The following is a 26,055-nucleotide window of genomic DNA, read 5'->3' on the forward strand; positions in this document are numbered from 1 at the left end:
TTTTTTATAATATTCGATATTAGTTTTGAGATATTTGTGTTTAAATATCATTGAATAAGTCCAATTAATCGTTATCTTCAGTTATATATATATATTATTCGATATACAATATATTTAATTATTATCTTATAAAGAATAAGTCCTATTAATCATTATCTTCAGTTTTATATATATATATATATATATATATATATATATATATATATATATATATATATATATATATATATATATATATATTCAATTATTATATAAAGAGCAAGTTTTATTAATCGTTATCTCTGTTCCTGAGTTGAAAATCTCTTTATATATATTATATTTATATATTGTATTTTGATAGTATATCTAAGGTGCTGATGAGTCACCTACTTATGGATAAACACGTATCCCAAATACTATTTTAAATACTGAGACACTTAGATATATAAATACACATATCATGAGTACCAAATAACCAATTTATGAACAAATGTGTAGTTTATATGTATCCTAAATGCAACTAGAGGATTATTTATTTCTAAATATTGTTACTTATTCTGAATACGTACTGAGTTATCGGATTATATTTTTTATGATTTTTGTATCACAATATTCGAGATGTGTAATATATATTTAAATTATTAAATATTCTACGTACTAATTACATATTTCAATAAATATTAAAATTATTTAATTTAAATAAAAAAATCAAAGAATATTTTGTATTAAAATTGAAAAAAATGTATTGTGACTATTCAATCTTTAGATTTTTGTAACTTCTTAAAATTATTTTTATCCATTTACGACAAAAATTGCAAACTAAATTTATTTAGCTAAAATCATTAAATTTTAAAATAAAAATATCTCATTTTTCTAATATTTTTATATAAAATACATAAAAATTTAAATTTTAAAATATTTTTTGACAAGATATATTTAATAGTTGAATATTTTTATTGTATTTAAATATTTTAAAAATATTTTTATTATTAAAAAATTCAAAAGAATACTTTTATCAATAATTTGATAATTCAAATTTTTTCCGATTTACTCATTATGTTTATAAAAAAGTTAGAAAATTAATTTTTAATTAAATATTTTAAAAATATTTTTTTATTAAAAATATTTTTATCAATAATTTGATAATTCAGATATTTTTTCGATTTACTCGTTATGTTTATGCTAAAGTTAGAAAATTAATTTTAATTAAATATTTTAAAAATATTTTTATTATTAAAAAAGTATGTTATCAATAATTTGATAATTCAGATATTTTTTTCGATTTACTCATTATGTTTATGCGAAAGTTAGAAAATTGATTTTAATTAAATATTTTAAAATATTTTTATTATTAAAAAATTTTAAAAAATACTTTTATCAATAATTTGATAATTCAAATATTCTTTCAATTTACTCATTATGTTAATGAGAAAGATAAAAATTTAATTTTTAATTAGTTAATATGAATCAATTTAATTTAGAGTTTAAAATTTTAATTTAAAATAAATAAAATAATTTTAAAAATTTAACTTATGTTGCCCAAAAAAATTGATTACCTATCGTTACTCTAATTTTTATTAGACATACACAGATACTTTCAAGTTTCCACTTTCCACACATCCCTGGCATAAACGCAACCAACAAAAGAAATCATTAACGATGACTATACATACATACATACATACATACATATATACATACATACAATAGTTCAATCCATTCAAACGAAGGATAAACATACATGTAAGGTTGGAATTTGAAAACACACTTCCTTATTCTATTCTTCACCCAAGTTCACACTTATTATTTAATTTATATAAACACAACTACTTCCAAAACAGTCCCGAAAACCTGCCCTTATTAAATTTCAACCATTCATATAACGTGCTTCTAATTTTTTTTTTTTAGTAATTATTATGCCTTGAGAAGATGAGCATCCATCTCTTTAGTAGATTTGTCATAAAATTCCAAGTAACCATTATCATTAATTTTCTCATATTCAAGTGAATATTTGGCTGAAACACTTCCATTGCTGTTATCAATCTCTTGAATGGTGAGCTTCAAGACTTTATACTGTTGACTTATGTCTCCATCAAAGACATTGAATTTGATTGTCTTGTTCTTCTCATCAATGGATTCAATTGTCTCCTTGCATATAGTTACTTTACCATCTGTTGCTTGACAATAATTAAAATTAAAAAAATAAAAAAAAAGAAAAGAAAATTAAGGAAACCTGAGAATAATTATGTCAATTATTAGTTAACATAATTACATACAAATTATGCTAGCCAATGAATTATAACTCAAATAGCATAGTCTCTCCATACTTACTTAAAAGATCACAGATTCGAATTTTCCTATTTTTGATAAAAAAAAAATACAAATTATGCTAGTCCTTTTGGTGGTCTTAAAATTGTCTTTTGTCTTGGAGACAATCTATTTTTTGTTTATATTTTTAGGAACCACAAAAAATACAAGAATTTTGTCAATTTATGCATATATTTATAGCTCTCTTCTAATAATCTCATTCATTATGGATTTTTAAACAATTCATATAATTCTCACTAATATTATTTCGTAGTAAGAACCTTTTTTTTGGTTGTAAATGGAGGGAACCTAATTAAATTTAATAAAATCTCAAAGAAAAGAAAATATTAGAGATATAACTATTTATATATTTTTTCAAATTAAATTTTTAGAAGAAGTGATATTATGACATAATATCAAAGCTTTTATAATAAAAAGTTTAAAATTTGATTCATGTTAAACTTTAATGAAAAAAATTTTAGCCTAAAATAAATAACAAAAAAAAATCATATAAAAAATTTATGTAAACCCAAAAAATAAATCTTATATGAAGAGATATATTAAAAATATAATTATTTACGCGACTTTTGCTATATAAGTTTAGATTTTAAAAAAAAAAATGATATCATGACAAATAAAATCCGACTAGATGTTTTTTTTTTTAATCTACAAATTAATTCATTTAAAACTAAGCTTGATTACCTACAACTAGTGTTTAACCGAATCGCCAATGCTGTGCCAATCCTCACCCTGATGCAGCTTGGTGTGATGCACTCTTTCACAAATATTTTGAGCTTGGTGGAGAGATTTTGTTAAAAAATTAAAGAACTTTCCAGCAGGTGCATGGATCACAATTTCAGTACTAAGCTTACCACTCAGTGCCATTGTCTTAAGAAGGAAACAACTACTATGAAGCACGAAATCAGATAATACTGATAATTTAACAAAGCTAGCTAGCTAGAACGTCTGATGGGAGATATGGGACAATGAGTTCCGATTTGTCGGGCCTTATATAGAAAAATAAGCTACCTAAGCTACTATATTGTCAGCTTGTTCCTCCCTATTAATTTATTGCGCTGCTAATAAAAATTTTTATTCAACAGAAAAAATAGTCAATATATGTTATTTTACTCAATGAAATTATCTAACAATGATTAATCACTGAATTCTAATCAAATTTTTTAGGAACGCAAAATAGGTACCAGCATATTTTTATATTATTTATAAAGTTTGATTATAGTGCTTATAAAGTTTTATTATCAATTTAAATATATGATCATTTTGCATATCAAAATGTATTTCAATAATGGATCATTATTGGTGATTGATAGTTGATTTTGATAGTTCATATATAATATAAATTTTTTAGTGCACACATAATTTTAACACACTCGAAAGATAAAAAAAAATATTAGAAAACCAATATCTATTATTAATATCAGCCAATATTTTGTATTGATATTTTATTTTTATATTGTTAAAATTTAAAATTTAGCAATTATTATTTTTAATAATAATAAAAAATAATTAATTTTGTTGATAAATAATATTATTAAAAAAATTCACAATAAAAAATAAGCCACACAAAAAATTCAAAAAAAACAATAAATAAAACCATCTACATTATTCGATCTACATGTGTAGGTTACACATATCTGCTAATTATCTACAATTATGGTTCACTAGTAAGTGTTTTGCTGCTATCAGTTAAAGAGAGTCTTATATTACTATATTAGTATTTATTTAATTAAATGATAATATTTTTAAGTATTTTAATATATTTAAATATACTATTAATTAAAGTATAAGACGAGATATACAGGGTCAAAGTAGGGATGAATAAAAAAATCTGTATCTATAGATATCCACAGGAATTATATATCCGTAATTCCGTATATATATATATATATATATATATATATATATATATATATATATAAAAGTTATGTAAGTAATTCTAAGGGTTAAGTACAATTTTAGTCCCTAAGATATAGGGTAAAATTTTTTTTTTGTCTTTAACCTTTTTTTACATATAAAATGTCCCTAAGGTTTAACTTAATTTTAAAATTATCATTTTTACTTAAATTTTAAATTTTATTACCAAATTACCCTAACAAAAAAATTATAAAAAAAAAAAGAGAACGGAATCACACGGGAGGGGGGAGGGAAAAAGAAGAAGGGGTAGGGAAGAAGAAGGGAAAAAAAGGAAGAGAGGGAAAAGAGGGACAGCGCTGGCGAGGTTTAGAGCCGCCGTCGCCATCGGGAATAAGAACCAGAAGGAGAGAGAGCTCGCTAGGGAGAGAGGAGACGTGACTTCATCGAACTCACCAAGAAGGTCCATCTCCTCTGCGACAACCTTTGCTTCATCATCCGCGCCGCCACTGTCCAACCCTTAATGAGCGTTCCCTTAACCGCACTCTCACCCTTCTACGCCGTTGCTACCACAACGACGATGTCCTCGACCAAGTCTTTACCATCACCACCACCGCTGATTTTCTCAAGGTTTGGAAAACCTATCCTCCTTCACTACAAAAAATGTTGGTTAAAATGACGCTTATATTATGGCGGTTATATGTAACCGCCATAACTTTTTGTTAATTTCGGCAGAAATTAAGGTCTGCCATATTATTCCGGTGATTGGTGGCGATTTTTGTAGAATACGGTGGTTTAAAACCGCCATTATTTTTAGTCTTCCTTAAAGACTTAGAGGTGATGTTGTTGTGCATAGGAGAGGATCAGAATAAGAGTAATGTTGCAAATAAGAGAATGAGTGTGACGAACCTAACCCTAGTTTTCTGCTGCCGTTCATCTTCTCACCACCGCTCAGCTCTAAGTTGCCGTAAGCAACATTATCATTGTTGTTGCCTTTCTACGGAGGTTCTAGATCTGCTTCTCTGGCTTCGATTTGAGGTTTTATCGCCGTCGTTCATCTCCGCCGCCATTCATTTGCTCGGCACCGCTCAGCTCCAAGTTGCCGTAAGCAACGTTATCGTTGTTGCTGCCTTTGGCGAAGGTTATAGATCTGCTTCTCTGGCTTCGATTTCAGGTTTTTATCGACGTTCATCTCCTCGCTGCCGTTCATCTGCTCGTCGCCGTTCATCTCCTCACCGCCGCAAGCAACAGCGTTGATGTTGCCTTCGGTGGAGCTTCTGCGATCTAATTTTTTGCTTTGATTTGAGGGTTTGCTTTCTGTTCACAACCATTCATCATCTCCTCGCTACCGCAAGCGACGCCGTTGTTTCTCTCTCTGGAGGAGCTTCTGAGATCTAGTCCTTTGGCTTCAATTTGCAGATTCAATCTGGTTCTCTAGCTGTGAAGCTATTGTTGCTGCCTCCAACTAAGCTTGTATGATTTGGTTCTACCATCCATATCAATTCACAGTAATCTACTTCATCTTCTTTTTTTGATTTTCCTCCTCCATACGATTAAAATAGTGTTAACTAATTTAAATTACATGATTAATGTGCAATTAATTGATGATTACCTTACGAATAACTAAACACCAAAGCGATTACGCAAGTGATCGTTGAAGAGAATTAATTATTTAATTAATTAATTAAAGAAATTATGGCGGAGGAAATTAGATTCTTCGAGCTGAACACAGGTGCCAAGATACCTTCTGTTGGATTAGGAACTTTTCAGGCTGAAAATCCAGGAGCCTTGGCCAAAGCAGCTACCACCGCTATCAAGGTACACTCACATTTTTTCTATTTTTATAGTTTTGTTAAACCATTACAATTTTACAGTTTTGATTATTGTATTATAAGTAGAAGAGCTAACCCGTAGAGGTGGATGATTATTAATTTTGATTATAATTATTGTGTTTGACATGTCAGGTTGGATACGGACATATCGATTGTGCTTCATCTTACGGCAATCAAGTAGAGTTAATAATCATTAGTTTACTGAATGATTATGAATTTATGATCTTACCTCTTACTTGCATATGTTCTGTTATTTATAGATTTTTGACTTATTCTTAATTTTTGCTTATGTTAGCTGGTGAATTTGTTTATCTTTGGTAAAGTGAAGTGCTCGATGTGTTTGTTAATTAATGTTTGCTAGTAAACTTCTTGCTTTGAAAATAAAAATAAAATAAAATTGGAATCTTGGTCTCTGTAGATTGGTTCTGTTCTCAAGAAGCTTTTTGATAAGTTGAGATCTCAATAGCTTGACATACATTATTCAATTCCAAAGGTAGTTACTGCTATATTCTTCCTTTGTCAGTTTCTTTGTGTTCCAAGTTCTTTTGCTTTGCTTATAGTTTTATCTTTAGTTGATGGCATTTTAGACAATGCTCCAAAAAAGGATATTTGGTCATGGTGGTGTGATGATATCTGGTCTTGATTCATCTGTTTCAAATGACGAACTTAAGCATATTTTTGGATTATATGGAGAAATTAAAGAAGTAAGTTTTAATTCTGATTTTTCACCTTTTTTGCATCATGTGTCTTACCAAGAATTATTTTGGCATTAGTAATTATTGTGTAATGGCAAATCTATGAATCTCTTGAAGTGAATATTAAGCAAACGTGATATGGTAACCAATGGTTGTATATATACATAAATCCAATAATCATACTAAAAAAGTAGTCCACCCTACTTATCATATTCATGTAGATCATGGAATATATGCGTGTAGTAAGAACAATCAAATTCAAAAAGGATAGAATCTTCACTCTCCAGCTTTATTGCAACTACCAAATTCTTCAAAGCCTTCCAGGACACTACTCTTAATTAGGGGGGAGGGCTTTAATTAGGGCTCCTAAAATAAAGATTGTATTCTTAACTAACATTAATTTAGGAAATCATAATTAAATTGTTCAGTTTGATTCTTATTATTAGTAAACCTAATGAATTTGCCTTTTTTTATTATTAGTTTAATGATCAACAATTACTTACCCATATTGATATTTGATCTATGATCGATTTTGGAAATGATGATCATAGCCTACCCTATAATTTTAGTTAAGGTTGCTAGAATAATAAAAATGCATTATATTATAACAAGTTCCTAATTCATGTCATGATAAATTCCTTACCTGTATAATTTTGTATCTTGTGCGTGCCACATTTATTTTTATTATTATATCCTTAAAATAAATAAATATAATATTTATAATGAGTAGTATAGTCATACACTTAAGTTTGGAATCATTCGTACCCAAATTTGAAGCTAACCTTGCTCAGTTCTGTGAAAAATTGGTAAGCTACCTACATGTTTCTTGACAGTCAATTAAGTTTATTCTCTTCTATATGTTAATGAATAATTTCAATTTTTATAATTACAGGTAATGGACTTGGATAGAAGAGTAAGACGTGGGCAAGAACGCCTTGCTCAAGAGGTGGAGCCAGAACCAGCACTTCCATTATAATTAAAATACATTAAATATTTTTTATGTTTATATATTGATATCATAATTCAGGCTGCCAAAGAGAAGGCTGTTGAAGAAGAGTGAAGGAAACAGAAGGAGAAGGATCATGAGAGAAGACTATACAATCTCCAAAAAAGGGTTGAGGTAGGTATTTTACTGTTGTAATTTTTTCCTCTTGCATGATTGAACTCTGAAAGTGTAGTCCAGTCTTTCCTAAATATATCTGTCATGGTTGAGAGAGGTATATTGGGTTTGAAATTGCAGCAGAACCATTTGAGAGCCCTCCATTTCCCTTAGCTGCAGAGAGAACAAGAAGAAAAGACCCTCTTGATGGCTTCTATCATTCTCTACAGAACAAGAATCTCTTACTTCATTAAGGTTTCTTTAACTACAAACTCAACTTTTTATTATTGTGCTGTTAATATTAATGTGAAGCATGAAAAAAAAAACATTTACTTGAGAAAGCAAATAGGCTCCTATAAACTCCATATAAGTCTCCTATTATGTTTGTGTGTGTGTGTGTCTGTGTGTGTGTTTTCAAATTTAGTCTTTCTTTTTCCCTTTGGATGCAGGATGCAATTCCATTGAGCCAGCAATTGGAACACTACAAAGAATGTCAGAATATATTGGTGGAAGTAGCAGGACAATCAAATGCTTCATCAATCATATCTGGTGCTACACATCTTGTTAGTGCTGGCAACAGTGACTTCATTCAGAATTATTACATAAACCCTCTGCTTAACAAGGTTTACACTGCTGATCAGTTCTCTGAAATTCTCATGCAACACTATTTTCATTGGATTATTGATATTCATCTTTATACCCTAAATATTATATAAAAACAAAAAAAATGAATATATAATAGAGTCCCGTTATTATTATGTCCTTAATTATTACATGATATTTTTGAAATGAAGAATGTCATATAAATTGTTTAATCAAATAACCACCCTTATTCTCTTGTTTAATTCGTATAGTATTTTATAGTATTTTAAGCACCATCAACTTTATAGTATTTTAAGCACTCAAAAAAGATGCTTCCTATTTAACATTATAAGATTATTGTGATCATTAATTTCCTTCCCTTCTCCTCTCTTAATACCCCTACAAGACTAAAGGAAAAATTGGTCCATTATGGGAAGCATAAATATGCCATACTTGTTAGTTGTTACTTTCATTAGTACGGGGAATGGTTTGAAAATAGGAGTAACTTTTGGAGTAATTTATCATAATAATACCTTATCAACCAGCTCCATGAGCTATTGGAGTAACTTTTTTAATTGTTTTTGAGAACATAGGAATCTTGCTCACAATCAGTTCCAGCAAGGATTGAATGTTAACTTCATGAAGTGTAATACCCTAATATTCAAATCCTTATGCTCGAGTCATAAGTCAATGATATTACGGTGGTACGACTCTCAGGTGGATTTTTAATATATAAATATAGGTAATTTCGAAAAGAGTATTAATCGAGAAGCCTGAAAAGAGTAAAAATAAAATCGCGAAGACGTATCACTCACGTTTCGACAACAAAAGATAAACCGTGAAGCCGAAAATGATATACGGACAAGGCGTAGAGGAGATTAAGAGATAGATAACAGATAGACATATATAACATAAATAAATAGCCACTAGTCGCGACCCGCGAAGTTTAGGCCGGCTAGGATACAGTATGAAAGTAGATGACAACAGTATATCCTAATCTCTCCCAAAGGAAACATAAGAGCCTCTATAGGCAAGTTCCAAAAGAGTTCAATACATAATATAATCTTTTCAAAACATAGGTGGAGAGATTCTAATCAAACACAAAGTAGAGAAAATAAAGATCTTCGCCGTCTCTCAGACGACCCACAACTCACTTCTGAGCACCTGGACCTGTATCTGAAAAACAAGAGATATATACGGAATGAGAACCTCGGGCCCATGGGTTCCCAGTACGGTAAAAGTGCCAAATAAATACAATGCACTGCAATAAAAACTCACCAAGCATCCTAAACTCCTTTTCACCAAGTATCCAGCCTAGATTCTCACTAATCTATAAATAGGCATCTGTCGTAAGGGAATACTAAATCTAGATCACATCTCATATGACTCCCAACTCGCTGACTCTCCCACGAATCAGATTTCAGAATCATAAACAAAGCCATCATCAGTCGTGCTGTCTCAGTAATTCTATATCAATATATCATGCCCTCCCTGGAACTAGTGAAACCACATCACTGCGTCTACCCAGGGAGCTCAAATCATCTCAACTAATGATCACCATCATCATGCAATCGCATCATCAATTCATCTCATCAAGAACAGCCCTCAACCTCCACCGACACCAACATGAGGGGCCTCTCAGTTGTACAAACACAAGCAATACAGGCAAGTAATACACAATTAGGGTACAAGTAGAACAAGTAGCACATAATCAGGTAACTTAGCATATATAATGTAGAAATCCAAAACAAATAGGCAAACCCAAACAATTCAAACATATGCAAATGATGAATGCCTGCCCTATGGCTGATGATATCATCTGTCGGATATCAAGCCAACCCGACATGTCCGGTAGCTAACCCGGGCACAGTCTCTCTGTTGCGTATTAATATCATTAGAGGGTATCTGCGCCCTGTCGCCATTAGAGGGTATCTGCGCCCTGTCGCCATTAGAGGGTATCTGCGCCCTGTCGCCATTAGAGGGTATCGGTGCCCTGTCACCCTTACAACCAGAGAGAAAACACAAGCATGCTTACATTAAATATTTTTCATCATTATTCATTTATCATATTCGTTAATTTATCATATATGCCTTTATACTCAGCCATAATCCATAATGGCTTTGCCGTAACTCGGCAATAACTCAGCCACCCGGCTCACAGTTCAATCCAGAACTAGCCAATTTATCAACATGGCTCCGCCGTATCCGGCAAGAACTCAGCCATCCGGCTCATGGTCCAATCAAGAACCAACCATTTATCAATAAATATAGCCCTTCGGCTCATGGCATACACGGTACTTCCACCGCCATCCTCCATATCTCATATAATCATATCTGATCATCATTGATCATAACCTTTTCCCTTGCTTCACTCGCAAGTTACCACATCCCCTAGCTCCTTCCTCCTTGCTAGGCATACCATAATGATTTGATACATAAGGGGTGAGATCGAAGGCTTAAAAGTATGAGGTTTGGCTTTAAAAACTCAAAAATCAACTTTGGCATGAAAACAGGGCCACGCGTACGCGCACTTCATGCGCACGCGTGGATGGCCAAAAACTCATCGACGCGCAAGCGTCATACGCGCGAACGCGCGGGTTGAAAAATATCCAAACAGCGCGCAAGCGTCAGCCACGCGTACGCGTGGGTGCTCTTGCGCCCAGGCACAAAACTGGCACGACCCTGGCACAACTCTCTGGAAAATAGCTGGGCATTCGGTACAGCGCATCGACGCGCCCGCGCACACCACGCGCACGCGTGGATGGTGCTTTCTGGAAGAACGGCGCGCACGCGCCAGGTGCGCCTACGCGCGTAGGGTCGTTCTGCTAAAAATTTTCTAAGTTAAAAGCTGCAGAATTTACAGATTCAACCCCCAATCTTCCGACGGACATAACTCTCTCATTTTAAATCGTTTTTCACCCGTCTTTCAAACGGCATGGACATCCCGGATCCAATTTCATTTCTAAATAAATTTGGCAGAAAACAAAAATCCGTAGTCCAGGTTATGTCCCATCAAAGTATGCCCCAAAACCATGTTTCCATACAAAGCCACAAAGTGCCATTTTCAAAACAAGCCATTTTCAACTCTTTTCAAAATCAATCAAAACATGCCAATTTCAGCCTTTTCTTTGAAATCAATCAAAATATACCAAAATCAACATCAAGCCTCCTCAACTCGCACGTTGACACTTTCTCAAACTCAAACACATTTACATATCATATACTCTTTCTCATGCCAAATTTCAACAACACTATTTCCAATCAACCATCATTATACATAATCAATATCGTACTCACTATGACGTGGCTTTACCCACAAATCAACCTTAATCATTCCTCAAGCATATATCACGACAAACATATCTCTAATGCATCATCATACCATCAAGGCATCAATAATCATAATCACATATATGACCATATAATATATCTCAACCAAAACCAAACATACCTCATCTATATAATTGTACCCAAATTTACCAAATCCCACACCTCAACTCCTCAAACCTTATTATTCAATAACCAACCCAATCATTCATATATTCATTATCTGAAATTCATCCAATCACTTGTGTCATCATACAATGCACACATCAACTTACCTTTCTCACCTTTTTTCGGCCTCCGGCCCAAAATCCACGGCCTCCGGCCCAATATCATAATTTAAATGCATAAACCACAAATCAATACTCATTACCCAGTACATCAAATTCTCAATACACCAAGCATACAAGGCCACACAATTCTCAACCCAAATCATTAATTCACATTACATACCAACTATGCATATTAGCACCAACCATTTACACAATCCAAACTTAATCCTAGGAGCATCTAGCCTAGGAATTCTCATCACAACACACGGTACTTAAATGAAACTTAAACCGTACCTCTTGTAGCCAAACCAATTGAGCCTCTTCTTTGGAAGTCTTCACCAACCTTAGCTCCAAGCCTCACCAAAGCTCCTCAAGCAATACCAATCTCCCAATTGTGCACCAACATCACCAAATACACTAACATAACCAATATCACATACATACATCAACCTAGGGCTCATAAAAATGACAAGTCACAAGGGTTTGAGCACTTCTTACCTCAGCCCATATGAAGTAGGGATAGAACCCACTTAGAATCCATGTTGGAGTATCCCTAAACACCCAAAATCACAAGATTTCAACACTAATTACCCAAAAACGTGTAACAGTGGGGAATTTCGAAAACTGGGCAGAGATGAATGGAATACTCACCACAAAACCTAGATAGAATTGTAGAAGATGAGAAGAGCGACGCGTGGCCGCAAACGGCTCGTCAATCGGAGCTCCGTAGCTCAAGTTATGGTGGTTTGAAGATCAAAGAGAGTTAGGTTTTCTCTCTTCTCTTCTCTCTTCCCAATTTCAGCGCCCAACACCCCTTCTTTAGGGCAAAATGAGCTGAAATGCTCATAACTAATGTTTATATATGTTGGGTCTTGGGCCCACTTAGGCCCGGTTCACTTATTTTTGCCCATTGGCCCAATTTTGGGTCAAAACCTTTAAGATTAGCGCTCTAAATTGCACTTTAAATATTTCTACCTTCCCTAATTATAGTTCCTCATTTATTAATCTTATTTACCCATAATCAATTTTCTCAGCTGTAGTACCAGACAGATCTCAGCCGGTACTGCCGGTCAAAATTCCACTGTGCGCTTTTACGCAGAAAACTATGTTTTCCGACTCGGAAAAATTCACTGAATCCAAATATCATATTTGAATTATCAAATTCCAATTGCCAAATCTTCCAACCATATTCGCTCTTATTTAACTTATTATTTAATTAATTTCGGTTAGACCGGGTATTACATTCTACCCCCCTAACAGAAATTTTCGCCCTCGAAAATTCCATCCATCACTGCGAGTACGCGAGCGTAGTCTGCCTCTATATCCAACGCATAACAGTCCCAAGGTCCTTTTATTCTGCGCGCTTCCGTTGCCGCGCTCTGATTTCTCTATATTCGAGGTTCTCGGTCATTTGCCCAATGCCGACCAATAGTCTCGTTCCTTACTTTTATCGTCTCATCAACTCACCCTATTAAATCTCAAATCATGTCATCAATAATATTACCATCGTCGTTAATCACAGCCATCGTCCCCCATCACTATAATCAATCAAAGATCATCACCACACCTTAATGATACTCCATCACTATCCTCTCTCTCTGCCAAGCTAATTACCACTAATCACAGCTCAACTCCAAGCATAAACTCCAAACTTACTTTCTTATTCTCAAACCCTCGAATTTCCACATGACTTGCTGTTATAAAGCCTCCGACTCATCAATCAAAAACCCCTTTCATTTCTGGAAAGCAAATAAGTTTGAAATAACAATTTAACAAAATTATAAGAATCCGCTTTCCTTTAATAATCTATAAAAGCATTCGAGACACATCTCTTTTGTTAACGTTACTCATATCAAAAATCATCCTCAAAACCATAACCAACGCTCTTTCAATTTCTTGGGAAAAATTTTCAACAGTACCTCCCCAAAAATTGGAGTTTACCACCCGTCACGGGTTCCCTTAAACCAATCTCAGTACCGCATCAGCATTCCAATTTAGTGGTTTTCACATTCGTCTTTCAAAACCAATCATTATAAATCTCAATCTAATTCCAAGGTCACTATGACCAAACATCATGGTACTCATCTCTCAAACACGACAACTTGCACTCTCTCATCATCTAAATCCAATTATGCATCAATGATAATTTTCTCATCCGCTTTAGAACCATCAAAGCTCGCAGCCGCAATCAATTCCAACTATTGGGGATCATTACTTGCAGTAACCCGCTTAACCCTTCTAGTATTCAAACATAAGATACTATAGTAAACTTTTACAGCTCTTATTCGTAGCTATCCTATGTTACTGCTTCCACAAGTTTCCGCTGCTTTATTCTGATCTCTCGTCTAGTACGAGTTCTATCACTTACTTCCTCACAACCACAACTTAGCATGACTGGCATTCACTAGATTTCTATCTATGATAGCCAAAACCACATACCAACTTAATCGTACTTTTAACACGTTGTTACCGATCTTTCGCTTACCAATTCCCAAACCGTCGGATCTAACGGTATCACCCGTTGTTGTAGTGAACACACGACCTTGTTGTTGGCCCTTGGTAGTATTCCGGTTGACCTTCTTAGGACATTTCCAAGACACGTGTCCAACTTCTCTACAACCATAGCAAAGTCCCAATCCACCTCGACACGGAGTTCCCGGATGATGGCTTTGACATCGCCCACTAGTCATTCCACTCTGAGGTTGCTTTCCGTTAAAGGCCTACCTAATCACTTATGCTCACCAAACCTTCTATTAAGATAACTTAGGGTTATCTAGAACAGATCATAATTTTTCATTCGACCATGTATTATGAGTGAATACCAGCCTTCAGCATTATCTAAAGTGGTAAAGAATTAAGTTATCAGTTTTCTTATTACCTCAGGTACGAAAATCAGACCTGGCAGTCTCCCGGTCCTTCCGATGTGGGCAATCTCTGACCAAATGTCCTAGCTTTCCGCAATTGTAACACAAACCCGAACCATAACGACACGGTCTATTTGGGTGATGACCTCCACATCTCTGACAGCTCAAAACATCTGAAACAACCACTATTTGCTTTTCCCTACCTTTTCCTTGGGAATTCTTATTTGTCGCAAGGTCATTTCGCCTTTGGGGAAGACGTTGTGGGTATCCTCTTCTCTTAAACTCTTGACCCTTTGTTGGGTATTCCTGATTGTGCTCTCTGCGGTGGGACTCCTGACGGTCATTCATCGTCTCAACAGCCTTCCTCACACATTCTTCAGCAATATGGCTCTTGTTCACAAGTTCAGAGAAGACCCTAATCTCCATCGGTCCAACGGAGCTCAGGATTTCACTTCGAAGTCCTCCCTCATACTTAATACACTTCCATTCCTCGAAGTCTCCCGGGGTTCCTTGACACATACGAGAAAACCCGAATAACTCCTCAAATTTATCCGTATACTCAGATACGGACATTGTACCCTGCTTCAGCTGCAGTAATTCAAGTTCCTTGACCGTTCTAGCAGAATTCGGGAAGTACTTCTTATAAAATTCCACTTGGAAGGTACCCCAGGTGATAGGATCATTCCCCTGCTGCAGGAGACGTCGGGCCCCTTGCCACCAATGCGATGCTTCCCCCGTGAGCAGATAGGTAGCAAATTCAACACACTGTTCTTCAGGCACCAACTGCGCTTGCAGTGCTCGCTCCATGGCCTGAAACCAGGTGTCAGCTTCAGTCGGATTAGTGGTTCCCTTGAACTTAGGTGGATTAACCTTTAAGAAAGTTGCCAGTGTCATCGGGCCCTGAGCTCCACTTCTGCCATTGCCATTATTGTTTATCTGTTGCCCAAGAGCCTCCGCAGTGGCCTGCATAGTAGCAGCCATATTCTCCAACACTGCCATAAAGTTTACCGGGTTATTCGGGTTGATTTCCGGTTCCTGAGTACTAGTACGATCTCTCTCACGTCCCCGACCAGGTCCACGAGGCACCATCTGGTTCCTATACACACCAAACAATCGATATCAAGTTGATCAGTCTCAATATCGGAAGTATAGTGCTTCAAAGTACCAAAAGTACACTCATGGACTTCATGCTAGATGTATCGGTTAGATACCCTAACTAGCACAGGCACAGACTCAGAGTATGCATTGAAGCATAAGCAGTTCCATCCCTCAGGCTCACGAGGACGAACTGCTCTGATACCATAATGTAACACCCTAATATTCAAATCCTTATGCTCGAGTCATAAGTCAATGATATTACGGTGGTACGACTCTCAGGTGGATTTTTAATATATAAATATAGGTAATTTCGAAAAGAGTATTAATCGAGAAGCCTGAAAAGAGTAAAAATAAAATCGCGAAGACGTATCACTCACGTTTCGACAACAAAAGATAAACCGTGAAGCCGAAAATGATATACGGACAAGGCGTAGAGGAGATTAAGAGATAGATAACAGATAGATATATATAACATAAATAAATAGCCACTAGTCGCGACCCGCGAAGTTTAGGCCGACTAGGGTACAGTATGAAAGTAGATGACAGCAGTATATCCTAATCCCTCCCAAAGGAAACATAAGAGCCTCTATAGGCAAGTTCCAAAAGAGTTCAATACATAATATAATCTTTTCAAAAACATAGGTGGAGAGATTCTAATCAAACACAAAGTAGAGGAAATAAAGATCTTCGCCGTCTCTCAGACGACCCACAACTCACTTCTGAGCACCTGGACCTGTATCTGAAAAACAAGAGATATATACGGAATGAGAACCCCGGGCCCATGGGTTCCCAGTACGGTAAAAGTGCCAAATAAATACAATGCACTGCAATAAAAACTCACCAAGCATCCTAAACTCCTTTTCACCAAGTATCCAGCCTAGATTCTCACTAATCTATAAATAGGCATCTGTCGTAAGGGAATACTAAATCTAGATCACATCTCATATGACTCCCAACTCGCTGACTCTCCCACGAATCAGATTTCAGAATCATAAACAAAGCCATCATCAGTCGTGCTGTCTCAATAATTCTATATCAATATATCATGCCCTCCCTGGAACTAGTGAAACCACATCACTGCGTCTACCCAGGGAGCTCAAATCATCTCAACTAATGATCACCATCATCATGCAATCGCATCATCAATTCATCTCATCAAGAACAGCCCTCAACCTCCACCGACACCAACATGAGGGGCCTCTCAGTTGTACAAACACAAGCAATACAGGCAAGTAATACACAATTAGGGTACAAGTAGAACAAGTAGCACATAATCAGGTAACTTAGCATATATAATGTAGAAATCCAAAACAAATAGGCAAACCCAAACAATTCAAACATATGCAAATGATGAATGCCTGCCCTATGGCTGATGATATCATCTGTCGGTTATCAAGCCAACCTGACATGTCCGGTAGCTAACCCGGGCACAGTCTCTCTGTTGCGTATTAATATCATTAGAGGGAATATGTGCCCTGTCACCATTAGAGGGTATCTGCGCCCTGTCGCCATTAGAGGGTATCTGCGCCCTGTCGCCATTAGAGGGTATCGGTGCCCTGTCACCCTTACAACCAGAGAGAAAACACAAGCATGCTTACATTAAATATTTTTCATCATTATTCATTTATCATATTCGTTAATTTATCATATATGCCTTTATACTCAGCCATAATCCATAATGGCTTTGCCGTAACTCGGCAATAACTCAGCCACCCGGCTCACAGTTCAATCCAGAACTAGCCAATTTATCAACATGGCTCCGCCGTATCCGGCAAGAACTCAGCCATCCGGCTCATGGTCCAATCAAGAACCAACCATTTATCAATAAATATAGCCCTTCGGCTCATGGCATACACGGTACTTCCACCGCCATCCTCCATATCTCATATAATCATATCTGATCATCATTGATCATAACCTTTTCCCTTGCTTCACTCGCAAGTTACCACATCCCCTAGCTCCTTCCTCCTTGCTAGGCATACCATAATGATTTGATACATAAGGGGTGAGATCGAAGGCTTAAAAGTATGAGGTTTGGCTTTAAAAACTCAAAAATCAACTTTGGCATGAAAACAGGGCTACGCGTACGCGCACTTCATGCGCACGCGTGGATGGCCAAAAACTCATCGACGCGCAAGCGTCATACGCGCGAACGCGCGGGTTGAAAAATATCCAAACAGCGCGCAAGCGTCAGCCACGCGTACGCGTGGGTGCTCTTGCGCCCAGGCACAAAACTGGCACGACCCTGGCACAACTCTCTGGAAAATAGCTGGGCATTCGGTACAGCGCATCGACGCGCCCGCGCACACCACGCACACGCGTGGATGGTGCTTTCTGGAAGAACGGCACGCACGCGCCAGGTGCGCCTACGCGCGTAGGGTCGTTCTGCTAAAAATTTTCTAAGTTAAAAGCTGCAGAATTTACAGATTCAACCCCCAATCTTCCGACGGACATAACTCTCTCATTTTAAATCGTTTTTCACCCGTCTTTCGAACAGCATGGACATCCCGGATCCAATTTCATTTCTAAATAAATTTGGCAGAAAACAGCGATCCGTAGTCCAGGTTATGTCCCGTCAAAGTATGCCCCAAAACCATGTTTCCATACAAAACCATAAAGTGCCATTTTCAAAACAAGCCATTTTTAACTCTTTTCAAAATCAATCAAAACATGCCAATTTCAGCCTTTTCTTTGAAATCAATCAAAATATACCAAAATCAACATCAAGCCTCCTCAACTCGCACGTTGACACTTTCTCAAACTCAAGCACATTTACATATCATATACTCTTTCTCATGCCAAATTTCAACAACACTATTTCCAATCAACCATCATTATACATAATCAATATCGTACTCACTATGACGTGGCTTTACCCACAAATCAACCTTAATCATTCCTCAAGCATATATCACGACAAACATATCTCTAATGCATCATCATACCATCAAGGCATCAATAATCATAATCACATATATGACCATATAATATATCTCAACCAAAACCAAACATACCTCATCTATATAATTGTACCCAAATTTACCAAATCCCACACCTCAACTCCTCAAACCTTATTATTCAATAACCAACCCAATCATTCATATATTCATTATCTGAAATTCATCCAATCACTTGTGTCATCATACAATGCACACATCAACTTACCTTTCTCACCTTTTTTCGGCCTCCGGCCCAAAATCCACGGCCTCCGGCCCAATATCATAATTTAAATGCATAAACCACAAATCAATACTCATTACCCAGTACATCAAATTCTCAATACACCAAGCATACAAGGCCACACAATTCTCAACCCAAATCATTAATTCACATTACATACCAACTATGCATATTAGCACCAACCATTTACACAATCCAAACTTAATCCTAGGGGCATCTAGCCTAGGAATTCTCATCACAACACACGGTACTTAAATGAAACTTAAACCGTACCTCTTGTAGCCAAACCAATTGAGCCTCTTCTTTGGAAGTCTTCACCAACCTTAGCTCCAAGCCTCACCAAAGCTCCTCAAGCAATACCAATCTCCCAATTGTGCACCAACATCACCAAATACACTAACATAACCAATATCACATACATACATCAACCTAGGACTCATAAAAATGACAAGTCACAAGGGTTTGAGCACTTCTTACCTCAGCCCATATGAAGTAGGGATAGAACCCACTTAGAATCCATGTTGGAGTATCCCTAAACACCCAAAATCATAAGATTTCAACACTAATTACCCAAAAACGTGTAACAGTGGGGAATTTCGAAAACTGGGCAGGTATGAATGGAATACTCACCACAAAACCTAGATAGAATTGTAGAAGATGAGAAGAGCAACGCGTGGCCGCAAACGGCTCGTCAATCGGAGCTCCGTAGCTCAAGTTATGGTGGTTTGAAGATCAAAGAGAGTTAGGTTTTCTCTCTTCTCTTCTCTCTTCCCAATTTCAGCGCCCAACACCCCCCTTTAGGGCAAAATGAGCTGAAATGCTCATAACTAATGTTTATATATGTTGGGTCTTGGGCCCACTTAGGCCCGGTTTACTTATTTTTGCCCATTGGCCCAATTTTGGGCCAAAACCTTTAAGATTAGCGCTCTAAATTGCACTTTAAATATTTCTACCTTCCCTAATTATAGTTCCTCATTTATTAATCTTATTTACCCATAATCAATTTTCTCAACTGTAGTACCAGACAGATCTCAGCCGGTACTGCTGGTCAAAATTCCACTGTGCGCTTTTACGCAGAAAACTATGTTTTCCGACTCGGAAAAATTCACTGAATCCAAATATCATATTTGAATTATCAAATTCCAATTGCCAAATCTTCCAACCATATTCGCTCTTATTTAACTTATTATTTAATTAATTTCGGTTAGACCGGGTATTACATGAAGCTTTCTGCCTTCTCTTCATTGTGAGACTTCCTCCTCCTATTAACATATTGATTATATTCCAAGTTGACTTGTTTATATTTGTGTAGGTATCTGCAGAACAATCAGTTTACAAGCACTATTGATGTCCTTGCTAATCTGCCTCATTGTGATATCATTGGTTTGTAAGAGATGAGTTTGGATAATAAAGTTGGAGTGTTGGAGCAAGAAACAAAGATGTCGGAGCAAGTCTCCGGGATGAAACTCACACAAGAGACCAAGAAACTAAGGCAGGCTTGTTTTAAAGTTAATTACAAAAGGAGGAAACTTTTGGCCTTCAAATCTTATTCATCATCACTTAGTTAAGCTACTTGTCTTGTATGTTCATATTCTAAGTAGTAAAAATAACACTTATTAGATGGTTTAAATACATTATTAAATATTAACATAGTTTAGGAAACTGGATGGTAGATTTGACTGATTAGTATTTATTGCAATGCTTGTATTTTGGTAAGTTTAGTAAGACAAGGTTTTGTATAGGAGTTATTACTTTTGATTTTTAATAATAAAAAATTATATATTATATTAATATTTTGTTTATGACTTATATAATATTTTATTTATGGATTATGATTTTTTGCTATTGTGAAATTTTAATCACAATTATTTATTTAACGCGATAAAAATGACGGTAAAAATTATTTTTTTAAACGATAAAAAATGTCACTGTCAGGGTAAAACGGCGGTTCAAAATGCCATTTTAACCAATCAAAACGCTACTGTCAGGATAAAAATGATGGTTCAAAAATGCCATTTTAACAAACCAAAACGCCACTCTGTCAGGGTAATAATGGCGGTTTGAACCGCCGTTTTAACCAAACAAAATGCTATTCTGTCAGGGTAATAATGGCGGTTCAAACTGCCGTTTTAACCTATCCAAAAATCGCCATTTTAACCCTGGAAATAATGGTGGTTTGAACTGCCGTTTTAACCTATTCAAAAACCGCCGTAATAACCAGAATGGCGCTCAGAATTACGTCGCTTTATGATTCTGATTTTGATTACGTCACATTGTTAATCCACCAATTTTTATTCTGATTTTGATTATGTTAATCCATTGTTAATCACATTGTGTTCCAATTCTGATTTTGTTTCTTATTTTATTAATCCATTGTTCTTCTGCTTCTATTTCTTCTACTTTTGATTCTGCTTTTATTTTTGATGCTTCTGATTCTGCTTATGTTTCTGATTCTATTTTTATTTTTAATTCTATTTTTGTTTCTATTTTTAATTCTGTTTATATTTCTCTTTCTGCTTCTGATTCTGTTTCTATTATTGTTTCTATTTTTTATGTTTATTACATTATTTTTGCTTCATTGTTGTTGTTGTTGGAGAAGAAGAAAAACAAGAAATGCTGTTGTAATGGTGAAGAAAGATAGAAATTGTATTTTGGTGAAGAAGAAAAAAGGTATTTTGGTCCAAAGGACGATTTTAAAACAAAGTTAAACCCGAGGGACGATTTTGTATGTAAAAAAAGGTTGGGGACGAACAAAATTTTTCGGCCTATACCTTAAGGACCAAAATCTTACTTAACTCTAATCCTAATTCATTTTATTTTAATTTATATGTCGAAAATTTTATGTGTATGTTATTATGTTAAATTTGTGTTTGAATTAATATATTTGGTTGAATTATATTGAATTTTATTATGGTTGTGTTAATTTTGTTTTTTTTTAGTTTAAATTTAATATCCATGGATACTAGGTATTTGCCTTCCCTGCAAAAAAAAAAAAAATAAATAGGGATATATGACGGAGATAAGACGATAATAGAGATATTTTATCAAAATGAGAATGGAGGTGGGAGAGTGTCACGGTCCAAAATGATTCATGACTAATGCTTAGAAAAATAGTCCTCTAGCAAGCCTAAGAGATTTGAATATAAGTTAAATAAGAAGGTTACAAATATTTTTAATAAATTTACAAGTTCTAGAAAGAATAGTTTACACACTTTTAATAAAAGATAAAATAATTAAAAATAGGTGATCCTGCATATGAGATATGGAACATAGAACATTTAGAAACACAACAAATAATAGATATCTATTGTAGATCATTGCGCTTGAATAGAAAGACTCACATAATTGAGTATTTGTTATTGAAAAATATTTTTAGAAAAACAGAGTGAGTTTTTGCAACTCAATGACTAGATAATACATGTACAATCCACATAAGACCATATAAATATCTATAACAATATATAATGCCAAAACAGAGTTTTTGGTGTCCAACTTTATGTTCCAATATTGCCCTTAATGATAAAAGTTCTCCGTACATGCATGCGTCAGTTACTTTAAATAAAAAAACTTCCACCGTTAACAACAATACATATTCTTCTATCTCATTTTCATTCTGTGTTTTCACTAATAAATCGTAAAAACGCGTAACCTCTTCTTCAATTCTTCATTTCAATCATTTATCCTTTTCAATTTTTCTTAATTCTCTTCTCCATTCTGAATGTGCTTCTCTATATATAACAATTATTTGGATGAGTTTTTGTGGTTTTATGACATAATATATGTATTCCTATAAAAAATAAAAATGACTTCATAATTTACTTTTTTTAATTTAAATTTATTTATTTTATACTTTTTACATATATTAAAGTACTTAAAATATTATATTTTTATAATTTATTTATTAATTATTGATATTAAATTTATAATTTTAAAAATAAAAATATAAAAATATTTTTTTAACTCAATATAAAAATACTTTATACCAAGAGTTTGATCTCATTCTTCTGTTATTAATTTTTTTTATCTCATTATTGGATTCATAGTGCTTTTACTCTCACCACTAAATGCACTTTTCTATATTTTTACTATTTCCATCATTCTCCTTCTTTCAACATCGTGATTGTATCGTCTCCATTCACTACAATTACAAATTATTACCTTTTAGTTAAATCTCATTTTTTTTAAATTGTTTTGTATTGAATGATATTATTTTTTTTATTTTTTAAAATTATTGATTATGTAAAGCATTGTAATTAAAATTTGAGTGCATAAATATTTATTTTAAATTAAATTAAATAAATTATATAACAAAAAATTTAATGATTTTGTATTCCACAATATTGTTTGGTATATAACCTTGATTATTTGATGAGTTTAATTTTGATAGCATTGTGTAATTAGATGCATGTGAAACTATTTTACACTAATAGAACATCAAAATTAAATTCTTATTTGATTAACATAGAAAAGACGCAAAAAAAAAAAAAAAATTGCACCTACCAATGATTTGTTAAAATATTAATATGTTTATTTCCTAAACAATTAATGATGTAGAGTACTGATATTTAAGTACATGCAAATTCGTTCATATTTAAATTAAAATAAATAACTTATATTGCAAAAAAATTTATTAATTTAATATTATTCATTTGATATATGGTACTAATTATTAGATTGGCATATAAAAAGACGCAAAAAAATCTGTACCTATCAATGGTAAAATAAAAAAATTCTCATTGATATTTTGCTAATTCTTTTTTGAATTTTTAATCAATTCTATGTTGATTAATATTATTTTTTTATTGAATATTAGATAACATATAACATTGAAGATATGGTAGGATAAAAATATTTATTAATTATTTTTTTCAAATAACCTGATAACACAATAAACATCTAAATTTTCTATTATATATTTTTTAACGTTTCAACTTTCACAATATTATACCGCCTAATTTAGATAGCCAAAACATAGCAAAATAAGTAATAAGAAGATATAGAATTTTATTTTTTGTTATGTGGTACAAAGATGATATAATAATATAATAAACGGTAATAAAAATAAAATAAAATAAATAAAAATAAGAAGATATAAAATTTTACTTTTTGTTATGTGGTACAAAGATAAAATAATAATATAATAAACTGTAATATTCCGATACAAAAGAACATATCAAGAGCCTTCTATCTTTTTATTTTAATTTTGTTAAAAATACTAATATCATTTACTTTTAACTTTTAACTTTCAAGATAAATGGAAAGATATGACCTTTTATACATTAGATAATTTAAAAAATTTATTATAAAACAAGTTAAGAATATGAGTAAGTGAGAGACAGAGAGAATTTTTTAACATATTAAATTTGCGTTATATTAAGTGATGATTAAGAAACAAATTAAAACTCTAGATTCAAAAAAATGTCTCTCTTTCTACAGTGTTTCACCTTAAGTAATTATTTTTTTATAGATAGTATTTAAGTGATAAACAAAATAATAAGAAGGTTCGTATTAGATTATGAAAACTAATGTCATCCTTATAGTAGGATCGCATTATTTCAAAACATGCAAAATATTATAATAAAATATAGTTTAATTAATAAAATATAGTTTAATTAATATAGTTTAAACAAACGTACAACTTATATAAAAGTAGTCAAATATAAAAAACAATGATAGTCTTTTATTCTAAGGGCCAATATTAAATTGCAGCCTAAATTTATAATTATTAGTTAAAAACTTACAATAATATACTATTTTTATTAAATTAGTTAAAAATAATATATTTTGATATTATTTTTATGGATTATTGACATCAAATTTTGATAATTTGAGTAAAAATTTTGAATGTTTATGTCGTACATCTTTTTTAATAGAATAATAAGACAACTTAAAATGCACATCAAGTAAAAACTATTATTTTTATACATCTAGATATTCAAAAGACACAAAAACTAATTCTTTTAACAACACTTTAACGACTCATAAAAGTTAACACAATAAATGATTATAGATCAAAGTGATAGACAAGATTGAAAGTTGCGATAATAGTACTTGATGATTATTAATTACGATCGGGTGAAGAGAAGGTAGGAGGAGAAGAAGAAAATGAGAAGGAGAACAAGGCAATAATAGTGTGTGATATAGAAAATAATAGTGTGTGATACAATAAGAAGATATAATAAAGTATAAATTAATAATTTAAAAAAGTAATAAAATTAAAGATAATTTAATAAATTAAAAATAAAATTTAAAAAATAAAATATTTTTTTATCTATTAGAATTATGAATATAAAATTAAAAAATACTTTAAATATAAATTTTTATCTTTGCTTCAAATTAAACACTATTAAAAAATAAATAAATAAATTTTATAATATTTATAAATAATTACTTTATAAATATTTATCTTGATTTTATTACACATAATAACAACATGATAAACTTTTTAATATCTTATTTAGTTTAAATTTTAAATTTTAACGTCCTAAAAGTTAAATAACTTATAAAATTTTTATATTATTTTTAAATATTTTTTATTTTTAATTTTTAAATTATTTTATCAAATCTATAATTAATTGAATTCATCCCTATAATAAGAAATCAATTTAATTGAATAATCTTGAAGCGTTTATATAGTTATTTTTATGGTTAATAAATCTGACAGTTTTTAAGATTCAAAAAGTTATTGATAAGAATATGTATGATGAATTACAAAAATTTTTCTCAGGTACATAATTTTATATTCTTCTATTTTGTTTATTAACTATTCTTATAGTTTGATATTTAAAAAGGAAAAAATAAGCATTTTTATTTCTTCAATTTTTTTATTATTTATAGGAAAATGAAGGCTTCTTTAGATTTAGATCCATATTTTGGCCTATCACTTAAAAAAGATGAAGACAAATATAAATATCTATGAAATTTAAATAAAATTAATCTTTTGTAAATAAC

General features: G+C 33.0%; 2 protein-coding genes across 4 annotated transcripts; one reads left to right on the forward strand and one right to left on the reverse strand.

Moving 5' to 3' along the window:
* Positions 1-1,625: 1,625 nt before the first annotated feature.
* On the reverse strand, positions 1,626-3,256 carry LOC107613230 (MLP-like protein 43). 3 transcript variants are annotated; one of them, XM_021109762.2, is made up of 2 exons: positions 3,036-3,256; positions 1,626-2,150 (listed from the first exon to the last, which is right to left on the reverse strand). In XM_021109762.2, the coding sequence occupies exons 1-2, from the start codon at positions 3,169-3,171 to the stop codon at positions 1,894-1,896; spliced, it is 393 nt and encodes a 130-aa protein (XP_020965421.1). In that variant the 5' UTR covers positions 3,172-3,256; the 3' UTR covers positions 1,626-1,893. The 3 variants fall into 3 exon arrangements, with proteins under 3 accessions (XP_020965421.1, XP_088353416.1, XP_088353417.1); XM_088497290.1 differs by having other exon boundaries at positions 1,626-2,156; XM_088497291.1 differs by having other exon boundaries at positions 1,626-2,170; positions 2,996-3,256.
* Positions 3,257-4,450: 1,194 nt separating this feature from the next.
* LOC107613229 (GDSL esterase/lipase APG-like) lies at positions 4,451-20,826 on the forward strand. Its single transcript, XM_088496119.1, has 6 exons — positions 4,451-5,976; positions 6,123-6,483; positions 7,578-7,631; positions 7,713-8,039; positions 8,234-8,407; positions 20,417-20,826. Exons 4-6 carry the CDS (start codon positions 7,992-7,994, stop codon positions 20,450-20,452), a joined length of 258 nt encoding a protein of 85 aa, XP_088352245.1. The 5' UTR covers positions 4,451-5,976; positions 6,123-6,483; positions 7,578-7,631; positions 7,713-7,991; the 3' UTR covers positions 20,453-20,826.
* Positions 20,827-26,055: the final 5,229 nt, after the last annotated feature.

Source organism: Arachis ipaensis, chromosome B8, assembly GCF_059453495.1.
Source record: "Arachis ipaensis isolate K30076 ecotype BB chromosome B8, ASM5945349v1, whole genome shotgun sequence".
In the NCBI taxonomy this organism is placed as follows: domain Eukaryota; kingdom Viridiplantae; phylum Streptophyta; class Magnoliopsida; order Fabales; family Fabaceae; genus Arachis; species Arachis ipaensis.

Excerpts from the sequence above, each read along its gene's own strand:
- LOC107613230 (XM_088497291.1), bottom strand. The coding sequence starts at position 3,171 with ATGGCACTGAGTGGTAAGCTTAGTACTGAAATTGTGATCCATGCACCT. Across the intron at positions 2,171-2,995 it reads GGCGATTCGGTTAAACACTA|TAATTATTGTCAAGCAACAG; the intron begins GTTGTAGGTAAT and ends TTTTTTTAATTT.
- LOC107613229 (XM_088496119.1), top strand. The coding sequence starts at position 7,992 with ATGGCTTCTATCATTCTCTACAGAACAAGAATCTCTTACTTCATTAAG. Across the intron at positions 8,040-8,233 it reads GAATCTCTTACTTCATTAAG|GATGCAATTCCATTGAGCCA; the intron begins GTTTCTTTAACT and ends CTTTGGATGCAG. Across the intron at positions 8,408-20,416 it reads TAAACCCTCTGCTTAACAAG|GTATCTGCAGAACAATCAGT; the intron begins GTTTACACTGCT and ends ATATTTGTGTAG.